Source organism: Acomys minous, assembly GCF_964271855.1.
Source record: "Acomys minous genome assembly, chromosome: 3".
Lineage (NCBI taxonomy): Eukaryota > Metazoa > Chordata > Mammalia > Rodentia > Muridae > Acomys > Acomys minous.
In genome coordinates this window covers 3,410,113-3,427,669 of record NC_140485.1, presented here as the reverse complement: position 1 = coordinate 3,427,669, position 17,557 = coordinate 3,410,113, and the positions used below count along the sequence as shown (strand labels likewise).

General features: G+C 44.6%; 1 protein-coding gene across 5 annotated transcripts in view; it reads right to left on the bottom strand.

Moving 5' to 3' along the window:
* The window catches only part of RALGAPA2 (Ral GTPase activating protein catalytic subunit alpha 2), a 279,884-nt gene that overhangs the window by 197,930 nt on the left and 64,397 nt on the right, over positions 1 to 17,557 (bottom strand). For all 5 annotated transcript variants that reach the window (XR_014778094.1, XM_084776127.1, XM_084776128.1 and 2 more), the window contains exons 8-12: positions 16,989 to 17,127; positions 14,716 to 14,915; positions 10,868 to 11,095; positions 3,174 to 3,341; positions 2,186 to 2,323 (exon numbers count right to left, since the gene is read on the bottom strand). Coding sequence is in view for 4 of the 5 variants with exons in the window: in XM_084776127.1 (XP_084632253.1) it covers positions 2,186 to 2,323; positions 3,174 to 3,341; positions 10,868 to 11,095; positions 14,716 to 14,915; positions 16,989 to 17,127 (873 nt within the window). In the remaining variant the exon portion in view is untranslated. The remainder of the gene's footprint in view (positions 1 to 2,185; positions 2,324 to 3,173; positions 3,342 to 10,867; positions 11,096 to 14,715; positions 14,916 to 16,988; positions 17,128 to 17,557) is intronic.

The window sequence follows — 17,557 nt, the reverse complement described above, 5'->3', positions numbered from 1 at the left end:
TCTTTTAATGGGAGAAATCTACTATGTAGCAAGATACAATAGTTTCAGTGAATTCTCTTTTTTCTTTCCACCCCCTCCATTCTTCCTCTTCCTCCTCCCCCTCCTTGCCTTCTTTTTGGCTTTTTTGAGACAAGGTTTCTCTATGTAGCCTTGGCTGTCTTGGAACTCACTCTGTAATCCAGGCTGGCCTCGAACCCACAGAGATCCACCTGCCTCTACCTCTCTGAGTGCTGGGATTAAAGGTGTGTGCCACCACCACCCGGCTCTCATAAAATTCTTAAGACAAAAGCATATTACAGAAAACAATTATAAAACCAGCTGACTACTCTGTGCTCTGCCCAGATCTGGGTCCAAGGTTCTGCAGCAGTAGGGCTGACTTGGGTCCTCAAACAGTAAGTTACTTCAGTGAAAGTACATGGCAGCATTCTTAAAGATGACGCTAGTGGCTCATCAACTTCAGATATTCATTGTTGTTAACTTGTTGATAAAAATGGATAGGATTGGGGCTGGAAAGATGACTAAGTGGTTAAAAGCATTGGCTGTGCTTCCAGAGGACCATAGTTCAAGTCCCAGCACCCACATGGAGGCTCACAACCTCTGCAACTCCAGTTCCAGGAACTCCAATGTCCTTTTCTGGCCTCTTTTGGGCACCAGGAACATACGTGGTACACACACACTTAAGCAAAAGACCTGTATACATAAAATAAAATAAAGATAGGTTCTATCTACACACATATTCCTTTGTAGGTCTCCTTTAGGTTAAGCAGTATAAGCCCCAAGACTGAGGGAACTAACCCAGCCTCTCTGGCTTCTTAGTAGAGGAAATTCCAAATAAAACACATAGGCTGACCAGAAAGGTTCAAGCCAACACACTCAAAAAACAGTGACAGCTTTTAAGGCTTACCATTTATAAGCTGAAAAAAGTTTCATGTCCTCATTTAATTTTTAAAAATCACTAATAATCACTACCAGATTTTAAAAATCACAATGTGAATTTGAATAATAATATTAAAAAAAAAAGACCAAGAAGTTTTCTTGGTAAAAAAACTATAGCAGTTTTAGTGACAATGGTTTTACATAAGGAAATCACAAATGACATATTATAAGACAAAGCCTTTTAATTTCATGTGTTGTCTTTTTTCTTTGGTTAATTGGTGTTTTTGGTTTTTTGGTTTTAGTTTTTTTAAAGAGAGGGTTTCTCTGGGTAGCCTTAGCTATCCTGGAACTTACTCTGTAAAGACCATGTTAGCCTCGAACTCAGAGACCTGCCTGCCTCTGCCTCCGCCTCCCAGGTGCTGAGTTGAGGGGTGTGCCACCATGCCCGGCTAATGTGTTACCTTCCTGAATTTGAAAAATCTACATATTCCCAAATACAAGTAAGTCTTCACATACTACACTTCTCCTTTTAATAAAAGCTTCAAAATGCCAACACATGAATACTTATCACTGTGTTGGCATTGGTTAATGACACAACAATCGAAATAATTATGTCCAAATTGCATTCATCACAAGCGGCAGTGAGGAAACATGCCATCCCATCCCTCTAGCCTCTTTCCCCATGAACAACCACTCAAGAGGCAAGCTACTGAGTACAGTGGGAACAAAGGCGACAGGTTAAATCCTGTTACTTTTCAAGCTGTAGAGCTACAGGCCGACTGCAGCCCACATGAAGGAGAGAGAGCTACAGGCCGACTGCAGCCCACATGAAGGAGAGAGAGAGAGCTACAGGCCGACTGCAGCCCACATGAAGGAGATACAGGAGACAAGGCCCCTCCAGGTATCCGTGTCAAGACCAGAGCCTACAAATATGACCTGCAGCAAACTTCTCTGCAGTTGCACGTGACCTCTCACATGTGTTTGTGCGTGTCCACATGGGAATAAGATCTTAAAAATTAAAATCCAAGTAACTGCTCCGGTGTGCTTCGAAGACATTTACAGGTACAAATCATACACATCTCACACTAACTGTAAAATAATCCTCAAAAAACCTGCAACCAGTTTCATGTCTTTTTTGACTGGAAAAAAATATGTTCCATTTGTAGGTGGAAAGAAAAACTAAGACCTTAAGGGCTCTTTAGTGCCTGATGCTCTACCAGTACACGTCATATGCCATTACTCTAATTAAAGAAACTGCTCACAATGTCTTCTCCACCCAGGCTGTCCTATGTCCACAAAGGCAGCGTACCTGCAGCATAGCTTGGGCCCCGGCTTTCACATTTGTGTTGTCCTCCTCTGTCACGCACCCTCTACTCATGGCACTTGTGAAGGAATACGAGCGTCCCCAGCTGGATGACCGTTTATGACCAGAACCTTCAGTCGAAGCCTTCAGAAGATAATAACCCATTAACTGAGTAGGCTAATGTTTACACACTTGGTTCCCCACACTCTGCCCAGCACTGCACCTCCAGCACTCAAGGTGCTCTCAGCCCGTAGTGTACATTGGAAGGGCCGAGTTTTCCTGACGCTGGCGCATAGACGTCAGGCCTCTCCACACACCAACTCTACTGCTTACTGATTGATCTGACCTCATAACTAGTTACTAAAATGATTTCACCAATACTGAAATGACAGAATCAATAGGCATTTAGAAGTTTTAAGTCAATAGCTAAAAATTTTAAATGTCATAATTTCATCAGGAACACAAATATATTTAAAGTTTCTCTTGTTTTTAGGAGGGTGTTTTGTCCTGTCATTTTAGATTTACTCAGGCCTTTGCTTTGAAGAAGACAGTGCCTCCTGAAGGAAGGTCGCACGTAGGTGCTGCTGACACACCACAAGTACTTGCTCTTTACTTGCTAATCTTTTCAAATATTTAATACAGATTTCTTCTGGGCAGTGAACTACAAAAGACAAGCCTGGTGAAACGTTTTTCATTTAATTTTTCCAATAACTATTTGTTTAAACAAGTCAAGGAGAGGACATCAGCTTTTCAGTCTCACAGAGAATTGCAAAATGTGAGAAAACAGCTGTCCTGCAACAGTGACTAAGGAAGTGGCCCTAGGCTAAGGGTAAAGGAGCCGGCTGCCCACCAAAGATGGAGCACGAACAGCAGGTCCTCATGGCACCTAACAACCTGAACAGCACCTTCAGGGGCAGAGTGGGATCCTTGACTGAGCAGGCGAACTTCACTAACATGTATGTACCCACGCTCAGAGGCCCAGTGCTAATGTTACCTCCTTGGCGTCAGTCTCTGTGAGTCCTAGTTTGTCAGCATCTTCTTGGGTGGCGTCCTTTTTATCTGGTTCCTCCATGAACACAGGTTTGTTCTGGAGGATCCACTTCCTATATACTTGAACTACTTTTCTTGTTACAGATATCTCACAGGAAGGCAACAAAAAGGCCTGAAAAATTGAACAAACAAATAAAATCACAGATCTTTAATGTAACACAAGCTCAGATTACAAACACTTCCATCACCACCTTAGAAACATTTAACTTGTACAGAGACCGCACATACACTTTTCTATACACCACTTACCTGAAGTACAAAGACATCTTCATAACTGGAACAGAAAAATAACGAAGTTTCATAGATTCTTCTATATTCCAGGTAGTTTTTTGTACAAAAATAACCAAACCATACTCACAGAGGCATTTCAACTGTCTATAAAATAATTATAACTAAACTTACAAGGTTCCTCCAAAACATACAGCCTCCTCTTGCTTGTTTGGCCTTCTCTTCTGCCTCCCTCACTGCTCTTCCTCCCCACTTTTGTGCTTTCCTCCCTACTTCCCTCCCAGACAGTTTTCTACATTTATCAGAACACCGAGTACAGCCACAGAGTTAACCGGACTGGCCACTTGGAACCCTATGCATAGTTTCAGGCCTTAAAAACAAACAAATAAACAAACAACAAAGTCCTATGTGTGTATGCACAGGCCAGAAGTCAGCGTTGGATGTCTTCTTCACCATCCTGCTTTATCAAGTAGGATCTTTCACTGAATTTGGAACTTGGCTATTTGGCTAGACTGGCTGACCAAGAAACCACAGGGTCTTCCTATGTCTGCTCCCCTGTGCTAGGAATGAGAGGCACATGGCACATTCTATTACACGGGTGCCAAGGATCTGGATGCAGACCCAAAAATGGGACAGAGCAGTATGCGAGAAAGCCTGAGATAAGAAAAACAAGTCCACAAACTAGTAAATCACCAAGGCAAGCAGAATGGACACAAGAATTTTCCAGTACAACTTCTGGAAACCAAAGGCAATCACAAAGCATCAAAAGCAGCCAAAAAAGAAAAAGACACATTTCCTCCAAAGGAACCAACCACGTGGTTGGCTGTGCCTGTCAGACAGGGGTCATGAGACAAAGGGCTGACGTTACTCACAGTGCAGATAGCACATGGCCACCAGTTTAGACAGAACACAGCATCCCAAAGAATACATTTCAAAAATGAACACAAAATACAGACATTTTCAGATTAGAAAATGTATAAACCAATAGTCATAAACTAACAGAAATACTAAAAAATTATCCTTCAGACATAAAGGAAAATTAGTCTACATCAGAAATTTGGCAAGGACTAAAATGTCACAAAACAGACATTTGTAAAATTCTAAATGAATAGGGCATATGTAAACATATTTATATATAATATAGTAGTTCTAAAAAGTATGGTATATATATATATATATATATTCATTTTATAATGTGGGATTCAAATATACAACAAAGTCCTATGAGCTGAGAAGGATTAAAGGGGATGAACATGAACTTAGGTTGAAACTGAAATAGATTTTAAATTAGAGATACATGAGTCTCTCTAGCCATTAAACAATTACAGGTGAGTGTAACACCTACCACACACACACAAGTTCTGGAGAAAAAGGGACCAAAACAGAAAACAGACAAAACCACAGTACAAACAGAATATGTAAGGTAAAACTGCTGATTTATAGCTAAGAAAAGCAGTGTCTGTGTTAAATGGAAGCAGAATAAAGCTGCAATCAGAAGGCAGAAGTTATAACACTGTATTTAAGAAAAGACTGGTTTGGCTTTGGTTTTGGTTTTGAAATCATCTGCAATTTGCAAGAGGAAATTCCAAGCCTATGTATGTGGGAGGTAAACAGTAAAAAGGTAGGAAAACATGTACCATGAAAACTCTTACCAGAAGACAGCATAGTAAGACTACACAAAACAGACTTTGAAAAACATTGTATTTATAGCACTAGAAGCTGCTGTCTCTTTATATCAGATGGATGCCATCACAGAAGACCAATGGACTGTGGGGACACAACCCAGCGGATACAGCTTGAACACAGCCCCACCCCTGAGGCTCAGGGAGCACCAAGGACTGTAAGAGCCAGATGACCAGGAAGTCTGCTTGGAGACTGTATCTTCTAGAAACATCAGTAGGCATGGGAACTTGGAAAGGGGGAAATCTCGCGGAGCCCCACACCTAGATAAAGAACTACAAGTGAGCAATGGCTGCGGGAGGCAGAGATGCCCCCTTTCCCAGGGTGGATCCACTTGAAAAGGGGATGGGAGGGACAGAAGGGACATGGCGGAATTAGAAAGAAGATAAATATGAGATGGGCTGGAGAGAGTGAAAGAGGAAATGACGTGATTACATTCTAACTTTAAAAATAAATTTTTTAAAACCCAGAAACTTCTTAATGATAAACTATTCAATTCATAGGAAGGCACAGTAAAATATATATAGTGATGCTACAGAAGGGAACATCTAACTAACTAGCCTAGCCTCATGGCTTCCAGTTGATCTTAAACACCAGGAAGTCTGGTGGCCTCAAGCGGAGCAGCTCACTGCAGGTCTCCCACCAGCTGTGCTACAGAGGACACCTCTGGCTGAAGTCACCTAGAGGGTTAAATCCTTTGTTCCATAAAAAGCTTCATTTTACTATCTTGCTCAGGGAAAGTTGCTCTTTTAGCTATCTTTCCACATTCTCCAGAGGCAGTTGCCTTTGGGTACCCTGTGATGAAAGGTGCCTTCTTTACACTTTTGTAAATGCAGAGTTAGCTATTTCTGGGGAAAGAACTTAAAGTGGCATGGGACATAAAGCTACTTAATCATCAACTTTCCTTTAGATTTGCAGAACAAACCCAGAACCTCTGGTGACTTATGGATCCCAACAGTCTGTGCATCAGAAAAGCAAACTGCCTGGAATTCAGAAATGCTGCTATTCCTGCCAATTTCAAAGGCCTATCCACCCACTCCCCCCAGCCAAAATCAATCCCTATGAAGCCTTGTCCTTGGATACCCTCACAAGATGGTTTCTTCTTTTTTAAAGACACCTAAGAGTCTTCATCTTCCAACTTTCCAGCTTGTTGTCAATAAAGCTCTGCCTTTCCTATCACCTTCTCTCTCTCTCTCTCAAATGTGTGGTTTGAATGGTAGGAATGAAACTTGACTTTCTGCAGTGTCTTAGTCAGGGTTTTCTATTGCTGTGATAAGCACCATGACCAAAACCAAGTAGGAGAGGAAAGGGCTTATTTGGTTCATGCGTCCCCATCTCTGTCCCCATCTCTGTCCCCATCTCTGTCCCCATCACTGTCTCCATCTCTGTCCCCATCTCTGTCCCCATCACTGTCTCCATCTCTGTCCCCATCTCTGTCCCCATCTCTGTCCCCATCACTGTCTCCATCTCTGTCCCCATCTCTGTCCCCATCACTGTCCCCATCTCTGTCCCCATCTCTGTCCCCATCACTGTCCCCATCTCTGTCCCCATCACTGTCTCCATCTCTGTCCCCATCACTGTCCCCATCACTGTCCCCATCTCTGTCCCCATCTCTGTCCCCATCTCTGTCCCCATCACTGTCCCCATCTCTGTCCCCATCTCTGTCCCCATCACTGTCCCCATCTCTGTCCCCATCTCTGTCCCCATCACTGTCCCCATCTCTGTCCCCATCTCTGTCCCCATCTCTGTCCCCATCACTGTCCCCATCACTGTCCCCATCTCTGTCCCCATCTCTGTCCCCATCTCTGTCCCCATCTCTGTCCCCATCACTGTCCCCATCACTGTCCCCATCTCTGTCCCCATCTCTGTCCCCATCTCTGTCCCCATCTCTGTCCCCATCTCTGTCCTCATCACTGTCCCCATCTCTGTCCCCATCTCTGTCCCCATCTCTGTCCCCATCTCTGTCCCCATCACTGTCCCCATCACTGTCCCCATCTCTGTCCCCATCTCTGTCCCCATCTCTGTCCCCATCTCTGTCCCCATCACTGTCCCCATCACTGTCCCCATCACTGTCCCCATCTCTGTCCCCATCACTGTCCCCATCACTGTCCCCATCACTGTCCCCATCTCTGTCCCCATCACTGTCCCCATCACTGTCCCCATCACTGTCCCCATCTCTGTCCCCATCACTGTCCCCATCTCTGTCCCCATCACTGTCTCCATCACTGTCCCCATCTCTGTCCCCATCACTGTCCCCATCTCTGTCCCCATCTCTGTCCCCATCACTGTCTCCATCTCTGTCCCCATCTCTGTCCCCATCACTGTCTCCATCTCTGTCCCCATCTCTGTCCCCATCACTGTCTCCATCTTTGTCTCCATCACTGTCCCCATCTCTGTCCCCATCTCTGTCCACAGGGACTTCAACAGGGAGGACCCTAGAGCCTGACCCACATGGCTTGCTCAGCTTTCTTTCTTACAGAACCCAGGACCACCAGCCCAGGGACGGCCCCACCCACAAGGGGCTGGGCTCTCCCCCACTAACCACTAATTAAGCAAATTCCCTACAGGTTTGCGTAAGGCCCAATCTTAATAAGGCATTCCCTCAATTGAAGCTCCCTCCTCTAGTTTGTGTCTCGTTGACATAAAACTATGCAGCACATGCAGCAACTGATACTTACACAAAAACACTGCAAGTACTCAGACTTTCAAAAAAAAAAAAAAGAACATCTATAGCCACAGCAGGGGATTCTCATTAGATAGAAAGCAGACAGAAACAGAACAGAGCTGGGAGAGAAGCGAGCGGCGTGTTAGGCCTGCACATTAGACCCTCCTGTTTACCCTGCCCAGGTTGATCTCTGACACTCTGAGTTAGGTGCAGGATCACTACTTCAGCCGATTTAGTCTCATCTTCCCCCTGCCTCCATTCTGCTATTATGACAACACACTGAGGTTCTCTTCTCCGTTTTAATAAATATCTCTATTATTACTATTTTTCATTTCAAACTTGTTTTCTCCTTTTCTAGTATGTATCTGGCAGGTGTTACAGTTTCTTGCTTATTGCAAACATGTTTATCTATTTCAAAATATTAAATGTACTCACCCCAAAGCTTCATTCAACTTTAGAACCGAAGTCAGAAATCCTTATAAAGTCTTCCTGGCTCTGATTTGTATGTCAAAAAAGGTTTAGAGGCTGGAGAGATGGCTCAGAGGTGAAGAGCACTGACTGCTCTTCCAGAGGTCCTGAGTTCAATTCCCAGCAACTATGCGGTGGCTCACAGCCATCTATAATGTGATATAAGGCCTTCTTCGGCATGCAGGCATATACACAAGCACAACACTGTATACTTACTAAATAAATAATTCTTTTAAAAAAATTCTAAGTCCAAGAAAGACCTAAGATTATTATATCCAGTCAACCTCTGACCACATGTACAAGCCAAATAATTAAATAAATAAATAAATATCCACATTCACTATTTTCAAAGAAAGAAAGAAGGAAGGAAAGTAAGTTTTGGAATACCTTCTTGAAGCCACTCAATGACAAAATAAAATAAAAATAGGCACAATATCCAACATAGCAAGTACTGTCAGGCTGTCGGACCAAGGTGAAAGAGTTGCTAACTACAAAACTAAGATTAAACAACCCTATACATTATGATTCCTAATCAGTTTCTGATAGTGATACATTTAGTCAGTCAGTCAGTCAGTTTGTTTTCTGAGACAAGGTCTCGTGCACAGCCCAAGATAATCTCAAACAGCTGGGAGCTGAGGCTTTAAACTCCTGATCCTCCTGCCTCTAATTCCCGAGTACTAGGACTACAGGCTTTAATCACAGCTCAATGGTACATTTATCTTTCAGAAGACTTTTTTTTTTTTTTGAGACAGGGTTTCTCTGTGTAGCCTTAGCTATTGTGGACTCGATTTGTAGACCAGGCTGGCCTCAAACTCATAGAGATCCACCTGCCTCTGCCTCCCTGAGTGATGGGATCACAGGCATACACCACTGAGCCTGACTTAGAAGATACATTTATAATGTAATAAAGTTGGCTGTGCACAGATGCCAGCCAGCACTGACGCTCAAGAATGTCGCCCCTACCGCAAACTCTGGCACCACTACTGCAGCGGCGTCTGAGCTCCCCTCCTCTCTCCCTGCAGCGGTGTCTGAGCTCCCTTCCTCTCTCCCTGCAGAGGCGTCTGAGCTCCCCTCCTCTCTCCCTGCAGTGGCGTCTGAGCTCCCCTCCTCTCTCCCTGCAGAGGCGTCTGAGCTCCCCTCCTCTCTCCCTGCAGAGGCGTCTGAGCTCCCCTCCTCTCTCCCTGCAGCGGCGTCTGAGCTCCCCTCCTCTCTCCCTGCAGCGGCGTCTGAGCTCCCCTCCTCTCTCCCTGCAGAGGCGTCTGAGCTCCCCTCCTCTCTCCCTGCAGCGGCGTCTGAGCTCCCCTCCTCTCTCCCTGCAGCGGCGTCTGAGCTCCCCTCCTCTCTCCCTGCAGCGGCGTCTGAGCTCCCCTCCTCTCTCCCTGCAGCGGCGTCTGAGCTCCCCTCCTCTCTCCCTGCAGCGGCGTCTGAGCTCCCCTCCTCTCTCCCTGCAGCGGCGTCTGAGCTCCCCTCCTCTCTCCCTGCAGCGGCGTCTGAGCTCCCCTCCTCTCTCCCTGCAGCAGCGTCTGAGCTCCCCTCCTCTCTCCCTGCAGTGGTGTCTGAGCCCCTTTTCTCTCCCTGCATCCTGCATCTGAGCTCCCCTTCTGTCTCCCTGCATCCTGCATCTGAGCTCCCCTCCTCTCTCCCTGCAGCGGCGTCTGAGCTCCCCTCCTCTCTCCCTGCAGCGGCGTCTGAGCTCCCCTCCTCTCTCCCTGCAGCGGCGTCTGAGCTCCCCTCCTCTCTCCCTGCAGCGGCGTCTGAGCTCCCCTCCTCTCTCCCTGCAGCGGCGTCTGAGCTCCCCTCCTCTCTCCCTGCAGCGGCGTCTGAGCTCCCCTCCTCTCTCCCTGCAGCGGCGTCTGAGCTCCCCTTCTCTCTCCCTGCAGCCTGTGTCTGAGGTCGGTACTCCAGGGTCCTGGACACAGAGCATTTCTCTCCTTTACGTCCTTTCCATCTGTCTCTTCACTCCTGCGCCACAAACACTTCTGTCACATATTCATGCCACACCGCACTCCAGGGGGAGAACAACTTTCTGAAAGTGCTGTGGGTCATGGGCACTGAAGCCCTGGGAATACTCAGTTCACCTGATTTACCCACCTACCTCTGAGCTGACTGTGATATAGGAGCAGGAAAGTATTTGTTGAATTTTTTGTTATATAGATTAAAAAAACAACAACCTTTTTGTGGGTCATAAAAACTTGTGACAAACCAAAAGTGACACTGGAAAGGTCATTGCTTAATTCTGTAGTTTAAGCCAAATTATGACTACTCTTGCTAACCTCGTCACAAGTCAGACAATGATGCTACGGTTTGGATCTGGAATGCTCCCATCCTCCCATAGGCCCATATGTGATTTGGGCCTTGCTTGGCACTACTGGAAAGTGACATAAACTTTAAGATATATGGCTTAGTGGGATATTAGAGGTCATGGCAGAGTGTGCCCTCAAAGAAGACTGTTGGACTCTAACCTCTTGTTCTTTCTTTCTCACACCCAACCATGAGGTAAAGAGGCTGATACTCCCAGGCATGTGTGAGACCGATGGGAAGCTGACTGACAAGAACAAAGATGACTTCAACTTCATGAATGTGTCATCCACACTGACCTGTCGAAATACTTCATTCACAAAATTCACATAGCCCCGAGTCGACAGGAGGATGCGCTGCACCATCTCATACACCGTCCGATGCTCCTCTTCCACACTGCAGAGGCTGCAGGTGCTGAGTCTTCGGTCAGACAAGGTGCTACTGTTGGAATGGCTTTTGTCCTGCTCTGTGGGCCCAGCGCCATCCAGCTCCGGCGCCTTTTCTTGTATTGCACCAGCACCAACAGTCTGGAAAATGTCATCACACATCTCAGCCAGGCGAACCCTCACTCACCAGCACCCAGCAAAGCGTGAGTCTTGTCTTGCTCGTTGCTTTTGGGTTTTTCTAGTGTTGCAGTACTAGGAAAGGGACCCACAATGCCACATATAAGAGCATGTGCCCTGCCATGGATCCACAAGGAACCCACAACCCACATGTAAGAGCATGTGCCCTGCCACGGATCCACAAGGAACCCACAACCCACATGTAAGAGCATGTGCCCTGCCACGGATCCACACCCTCAACCCAGGTCCTGCCTTGTTTCCGAGTACTTAAACTACCACCAACAGGGTAGTACCCCAACTGCATGGGGTATAGAAAGTTGAACATCAGCAACTGCCTCAAACATGGACCCCTGAACCTCTACTTAGCAATTTTCTAATTAAGCAATAATCCTTCTGCAGCTCAGTGACTTTAACAGGAAAACTACTAAGCTATTTCAGGGAAGAGGACTGTGAAACCTAGTCAGCTAAAAAGCTTAATTTGCACTTGTGAAATCACACAATAAGTCAATGTGTAAAAGCAACGTGTGCCACCATCACTCCAGGGCTCTGTACTCGCACATTTACTCTCCTATCACCGACATGTGAAAACTTGGGAAACTGCGTATAACAAAAGAGGAGCACCAGGCATGGACGCAAAGGCTAACATCTAACATTTTCTATCTCTTAAAACATCGTTCTTGGAGTCCCCAGTGTCCGTATAAGAAACCCATTGCTAGTGAGACTGCATAGCCGAGCTCCTCATGAGCCAGCCCCTTCTCTCCAATTAACAGTAACAGGCACCTGGATGGAGTCATCTCCGATCCTCCAGACCAATCATCCATCAGCTGAGGTCACCACCCAGGGGCCCATGAAATACACTAGAACTTTCAAGCCAGATCCTGTCCCACTTCATAAAATCAAAATATAAAGGTCAGAAAGTTTCTGCTTTAAGACACTAAGTTTTGTGGTGGTTAATATAACAGCAAAGAAATAACTAAAATAGCATGAAAAATTATGTAGCATCAAGTCATTTAAACATTAGCTGCAGACCTAAGAGGATGGCTCAGTGGGTAAAGCACCTGCTGACAATCACAAAGGACTGGCTGCAGAGGGAGGGCTGTCTTTCACGCACTAGAGTCAAGCTAGAACTCTAGTCTGAGGTCGGCGTGAGTCTGTCCTGACGGTCAATGCAGAGATGACTTTTAGTCCTCTGACACACGAAGAAGCCTTAGCAGTGAAAGAGACATACCTACCAAGACCAGGCCAGCACGACCACAGCTCAGAAAACCACACCCTGCCACCCACTCCCTGCCTCAGTCTCTCTGTCTCCCTGGCACCCTCTCAACCCCACAGCTCATACTGAGATGCTCATTCTTGGGGTCAGTCTAAATATGGACACCCACTACCCACAAAGCAGCCCTCAAGGGGATTGTCTCGGCTCTTCTGCTGGGGATGCCTGAGTGGGATGGCGCTCGGTTCCTCTGTCTTGGTCTGCCAACATGGTCAGCGCGTCCTATCACCGCCTCTGCACAGTTCAAGAACAACAGAGAATGCCACACACGGAGCCAACAGACACATGTGAAAAATTCTGCAGAGTCGTCAGCTTGTGTGCGTCGCTGTTCTGCCCATTCACCCCACGAGCCTACGGATTCTTGGGGAAACTGCCATGGAATTAGCAACAGTGAAATGTTGTTAATGTAACTAAAGAGCTATACAAATAAATATGCTGAGATGCCTGGCTGTCTCAACTTTTTTCTATCCCTGATGGACAAACCAAATCAACAAGACTAAGTGGCCATAGAGTAGAACTTCTAAAAGCATGAGCCGAAAATAAGTGTTTTAAGTTGACTATTTCAGGTACTCTTGCCACAGTAACAAAGAGCGGGCTAACACGGGACTGAACAAGAAAAGCTGTTAGGCCTGAGTCTACCTAGTGCTAGGGCAGCTGGGTCTAGAAGGCGCACTGTTAACTGTTTTCTCTCCTGTCAAAAGTACTAGTTCTAGACCAAGAAAAGGGTATGACTGCACTTAGAGGACAGAAAACCAAAATCACTTCATGTATAGCAAAAGTATTTATAGCAAAAATGTGAATTCTATTGTGAAACAAAACTTTAAAATATTTTAACGTGTTTTTATAAAACTAGTGTATTATTTGAAAAGAGTTTTAATCACCTTGATGAGGACAGTAACCTTTTTTGTTGTTTTGTTTGGTGGTTGTGTTGGTTTAGAGACCCTACACAGGGTCTCTCTGTGTAGCCTAGCTGTCCTGGAGCTCACTCTGTAGAGCAGGCTGGCCTCAAGCTCATCACTGATCTCCACCCTGGAGGACCAGGATTAAAGGTGTGCATACCACCCCCTGCTCACTCATTTTAGGTGTATGAAAGATTATCATATTTCAAATTTGAAATAAAACCTTTGAGGAGGTGGACGTGGTAGTACACACCTATACTCCTAGCATCCCAGCACTCAGGGAGGCAGAGGCAGGCGGATCTCTATGAGTTCGAGGCCAACCTGGTCTACAAATTGAGTCCAGGACAGCCAAGGCTATACAGAGAAACTCTGTCTCAAAAACAAACAAAAAAATAAACAAAAACCAAAAACTTTGAGGAGACAATTACAATTGTTACCATTTTTATTTCATCTTGTAGCTTTCAAAGTATACAATGAAGGGTCTGTTTTGTTTTGAGCTATCTTTCAGCAAGCCCTTTGTTGTTTTTATTTTATTTCTACCCCAGAGATTCTTTTGAAAACACGTTTGCTCTCTGGGTCTCCAGTAAGTACTCTCCAGTGTGCTGGTGGCCTCTGACCCACTCGGTGCTCCCCCCTCCCCGCAGCACTAATGACTTGAAGTGCAGCAGCTCCGACCTGCCTCCCCCAGCTTATGTGCTTCCCTAGCTTGGAGCAACGTCCTATTTCTGGAACCTCCTTGACATCAGCAAACCTTCAATAAGTGCACTACACGTGCTGGCCCTGTTCTTGGGGACAAGAAACAACAATAATCAACCCCCATGAAGCCATGACCCCTCAGCAACGGGACTGATCTCTAAGCTCTGAAAACAGCAGTGCTCTACCAAGTACACACACTGAAAGACCTCCTGCCTAGCAAGTCTTTTCTGAACGCCTCAGACAAAGGCGGACTTCTCTCTAGGAACAGCATCATAAAGCAGCAACCGCCCGGATCCTGAGCGCAGATCTAAGCCCTCTCCTGAGATGCCAGAAAGTGCATGACTGCATGAGCCCTCACAAGCCACATCTACGTAACACGAGGGCCTTCCAGCTTGGGTGACTGGTAAACGAAGGACAAAGACCCTGTGACTGTGCTCAGAAGACATCACTTAAACAAAGGAGAGAGAAGGGAGGCAGAGCACCCACAAGAGCTATATTCTCAGAGTTTTTCTTGCTCCAGAGACTGCCTTCCTGTGACAATTCCATCCTGCACAGCAAGGGCTTCTGACCACAGCTTCCTCTGAAACCTCAGGCCTGCAGACAGGTGAGCCAGGAAACCAAACCCTACAAGAACCTCGGATCTAACAACCAGTTACTTTGCTAATGTGCTAGTGTTTATTATACAAGAATAGGAGGGTTTGAAATGACGGCCGGCATACCTGGATGATTTTAGGCAATACATCAACTCCATTTTTAGTGTTTTGTGTTGCAGTTAGATACTTCTTTTCCAAAAAGAAAGTTACAATCCATTTAATGAAAACAACACGAGCTGCCATGTATGGAATTTTTGTACTGTAAATTGTTTCATTATCTCGAGTTACAGTAACATATACTGGCTTTGGTCTCAAATGGGGGATTTCTGATAGAAAGAAATAGAATACACAATTAACATTATAATCCCTATGAACAGTTCCAAATAATAAACATATATTTGGTTGTTCGAATAGCAACTAAAAGTGACAGCCTATAAATGTTTAATAATAGCATATTCTAGCAGGCTTGATTCTGATTTTGCCTTACAATATAAACAAAAGGAGTGGCTATTCTAACCTATATATCACAATAGTATATAGCCACACTAATTGGTCTTGTTAACAATTCTGAAGATTAGTTTAAACTAATAGTGAATATATCTTCATTTCTAGTATACCTAATTTAAAGTTATTTTATGACTAGAAAAATGTAAAACATACATGAACTTTACCAAAAAAGTAAAAATAATCTAAAGCGGTGCAGACTGTACCCTCTACACTCGGGAGGTCGAGACTTGTCATCTAAATGAACTCAGAAACTCAGGTATCTCTTTGAAATATCAGGCACTACATTTTCAAAAGAACCAAGAGTCAGTCAGTCCTTATTAAGTTTCATCAAATATAAATACTGTATGGCCGGATTTGAGATTTGCTCTAAGTCCTAGGCTGTACTTTAACTACTTCCTATATTCCTAGACTATCTTGGTGAGGGAAAAAACAAAACAAAGCAAACAAGCATTGACAATAAATAATATTTTGTTGTTCTTTCTTTCTTTCTTCCTTTTTTTGTTTGTTTTTTTTGTTTGTTTGTTTGTTTGTTTGTTTTCAAGACAGGGTCTCTCTGTGTAGCCTGGGCTGTCCTGGACTCACTTTGTAGACCAGGCTGGCCTCGAACTCACAGCAATCTGCCTGCCTCTGCCTCCCGAGTGCTGGGATTAAAGGCGTGTGCTACCGCCACTCAACTGTTAATTTCTTTTTTATTACAGAACCTCTACATGTATCCAAAGCAGCTTCTAATTCACAATTCTCCTGCCTCAAGTTTCCATGCCCTAGAATTGCAGTTAAGGGCCACCATGACCAGTTTCAATACACAACTTTCAACTTAACAACAACATCAATGTATAGTGTTTTAACAGTGAACACATACAGTACAAAGTCGGAAACAAGTTTTTTGGGGAAAAAAATCAGTTATTTCTTTTTTTTTAATGCACCAGGCTTCAGCTATTCTCCCTTCTCATGCGTCTATATCCATTTCCTTGTGTCTGCTTGTCTGTGAGTGTGTATGTCTGTGAGTGTGTGTGTGTGAGTGTGTGTGTGAGTGTGTGTCTGTGTGTATGAGTGTGTGTGAGTGTGTGTGTGTATGTCTGTGAGTGTGTGTGAGTGTGTGTGTGTATGTCTGTGTGTGTGAGTGTGTATGTCTGTGTGTGTGTGTGAGTGTGTATGTCTGTGTGTGTGAGTGTGTGTGTGTGAGTGTGTGTGTGTGGCAAAGACAGCTAAGTGAGTTGGGCGTGTCCTGCAGGTAGAGTACAGCGCCTTGTGATCTTTTCTCCTCCAAAGTTATTCTGGATTATCCATCTAACTAATTTCATCTGTTTTTATAGAGAGAAGATTTATAACCACTTTCACCACTTTAAAGGATGATTCCATCCTAGGAATCCTAATTTATGATAAAGGGAACTTTAGGAGCTGAGGTAACTGCGCCTCTCTGCTTCCCTCGTTCTGGGGCCTCCTATATAACCTCTCCCTCCATGAGCCAGCACCCTGGGAGATAAAAGCCCCAACAGAAAGGGCATCCTCCTGGCAGCGGTGCGTGCTGGGCTGGCCTGCCGAGCCATTGTGCCAGGTGTGGCATCACTGTAACTCATCATCCATCAGAGAAGACTGAGAAATGCAAAGCATGGCATTAAATGGTGGCAAACATACAAAAATAGCATGATACATTTTAAATTATGTTTTTAGAAACTGTGGTTCTCTTTATTTCCATGATGTAAAACCTCTTAGTGAGTTCACATAATTCATAATTGAATCATTAGGTAACTTTAACTTCTCACAATAGCATTACCATTCATTATGAACATAAAGTAACTATTTTGCTTTAAAACAGTCACAGGGATTACTATGAAGGCTACGGTACAGCTTCCCTGTGGATGACAACCATACAGGAATCAAAGAGTACTTACCAAGTACAGGTTTGTAGACATTAGTTAACTTAGTAAATGATGGAAACAAATGAGGAAGATAATACTTTCGAAACAATGTAAAAAGAAATTTGAAACCAGTATCTTGATTCTCCTTATTCTTCCACTCCAAGCTCGCAGCCTTTAGATAATATGTGGGAAAGAACATTTGTACATTTACAGTTTAAATTAACATATACAAACATGGAATGATATTAGATTAAAATTTCCATTTGTAAATCTTTAAATGATAATATTGGTAATAATGCAATGAAACTGTATCTCAACAAAGCTCAAAAGAGGGTAAGAATTCCTGGTATTGTAACCTGGCCAAGAACCTGTGACTGCGTGCCAGAGGCCCCAGGGCACATCCTCCTGATTTTGCTGAAGGACACACTATCAAACTGCCTTCTCAATATTCTTGCTTATTCCCATAGAGCAGCACACTCATACCCCTCATCACAGAAGCTTCTTCACGCGGTGCACGGAGGTTAGTACAGACTCACAACTGGTCAAAGTGCAGAAACTAAGTGACTGCAGAATGATCAGTGCCCAAAAGCACACCTGTATTA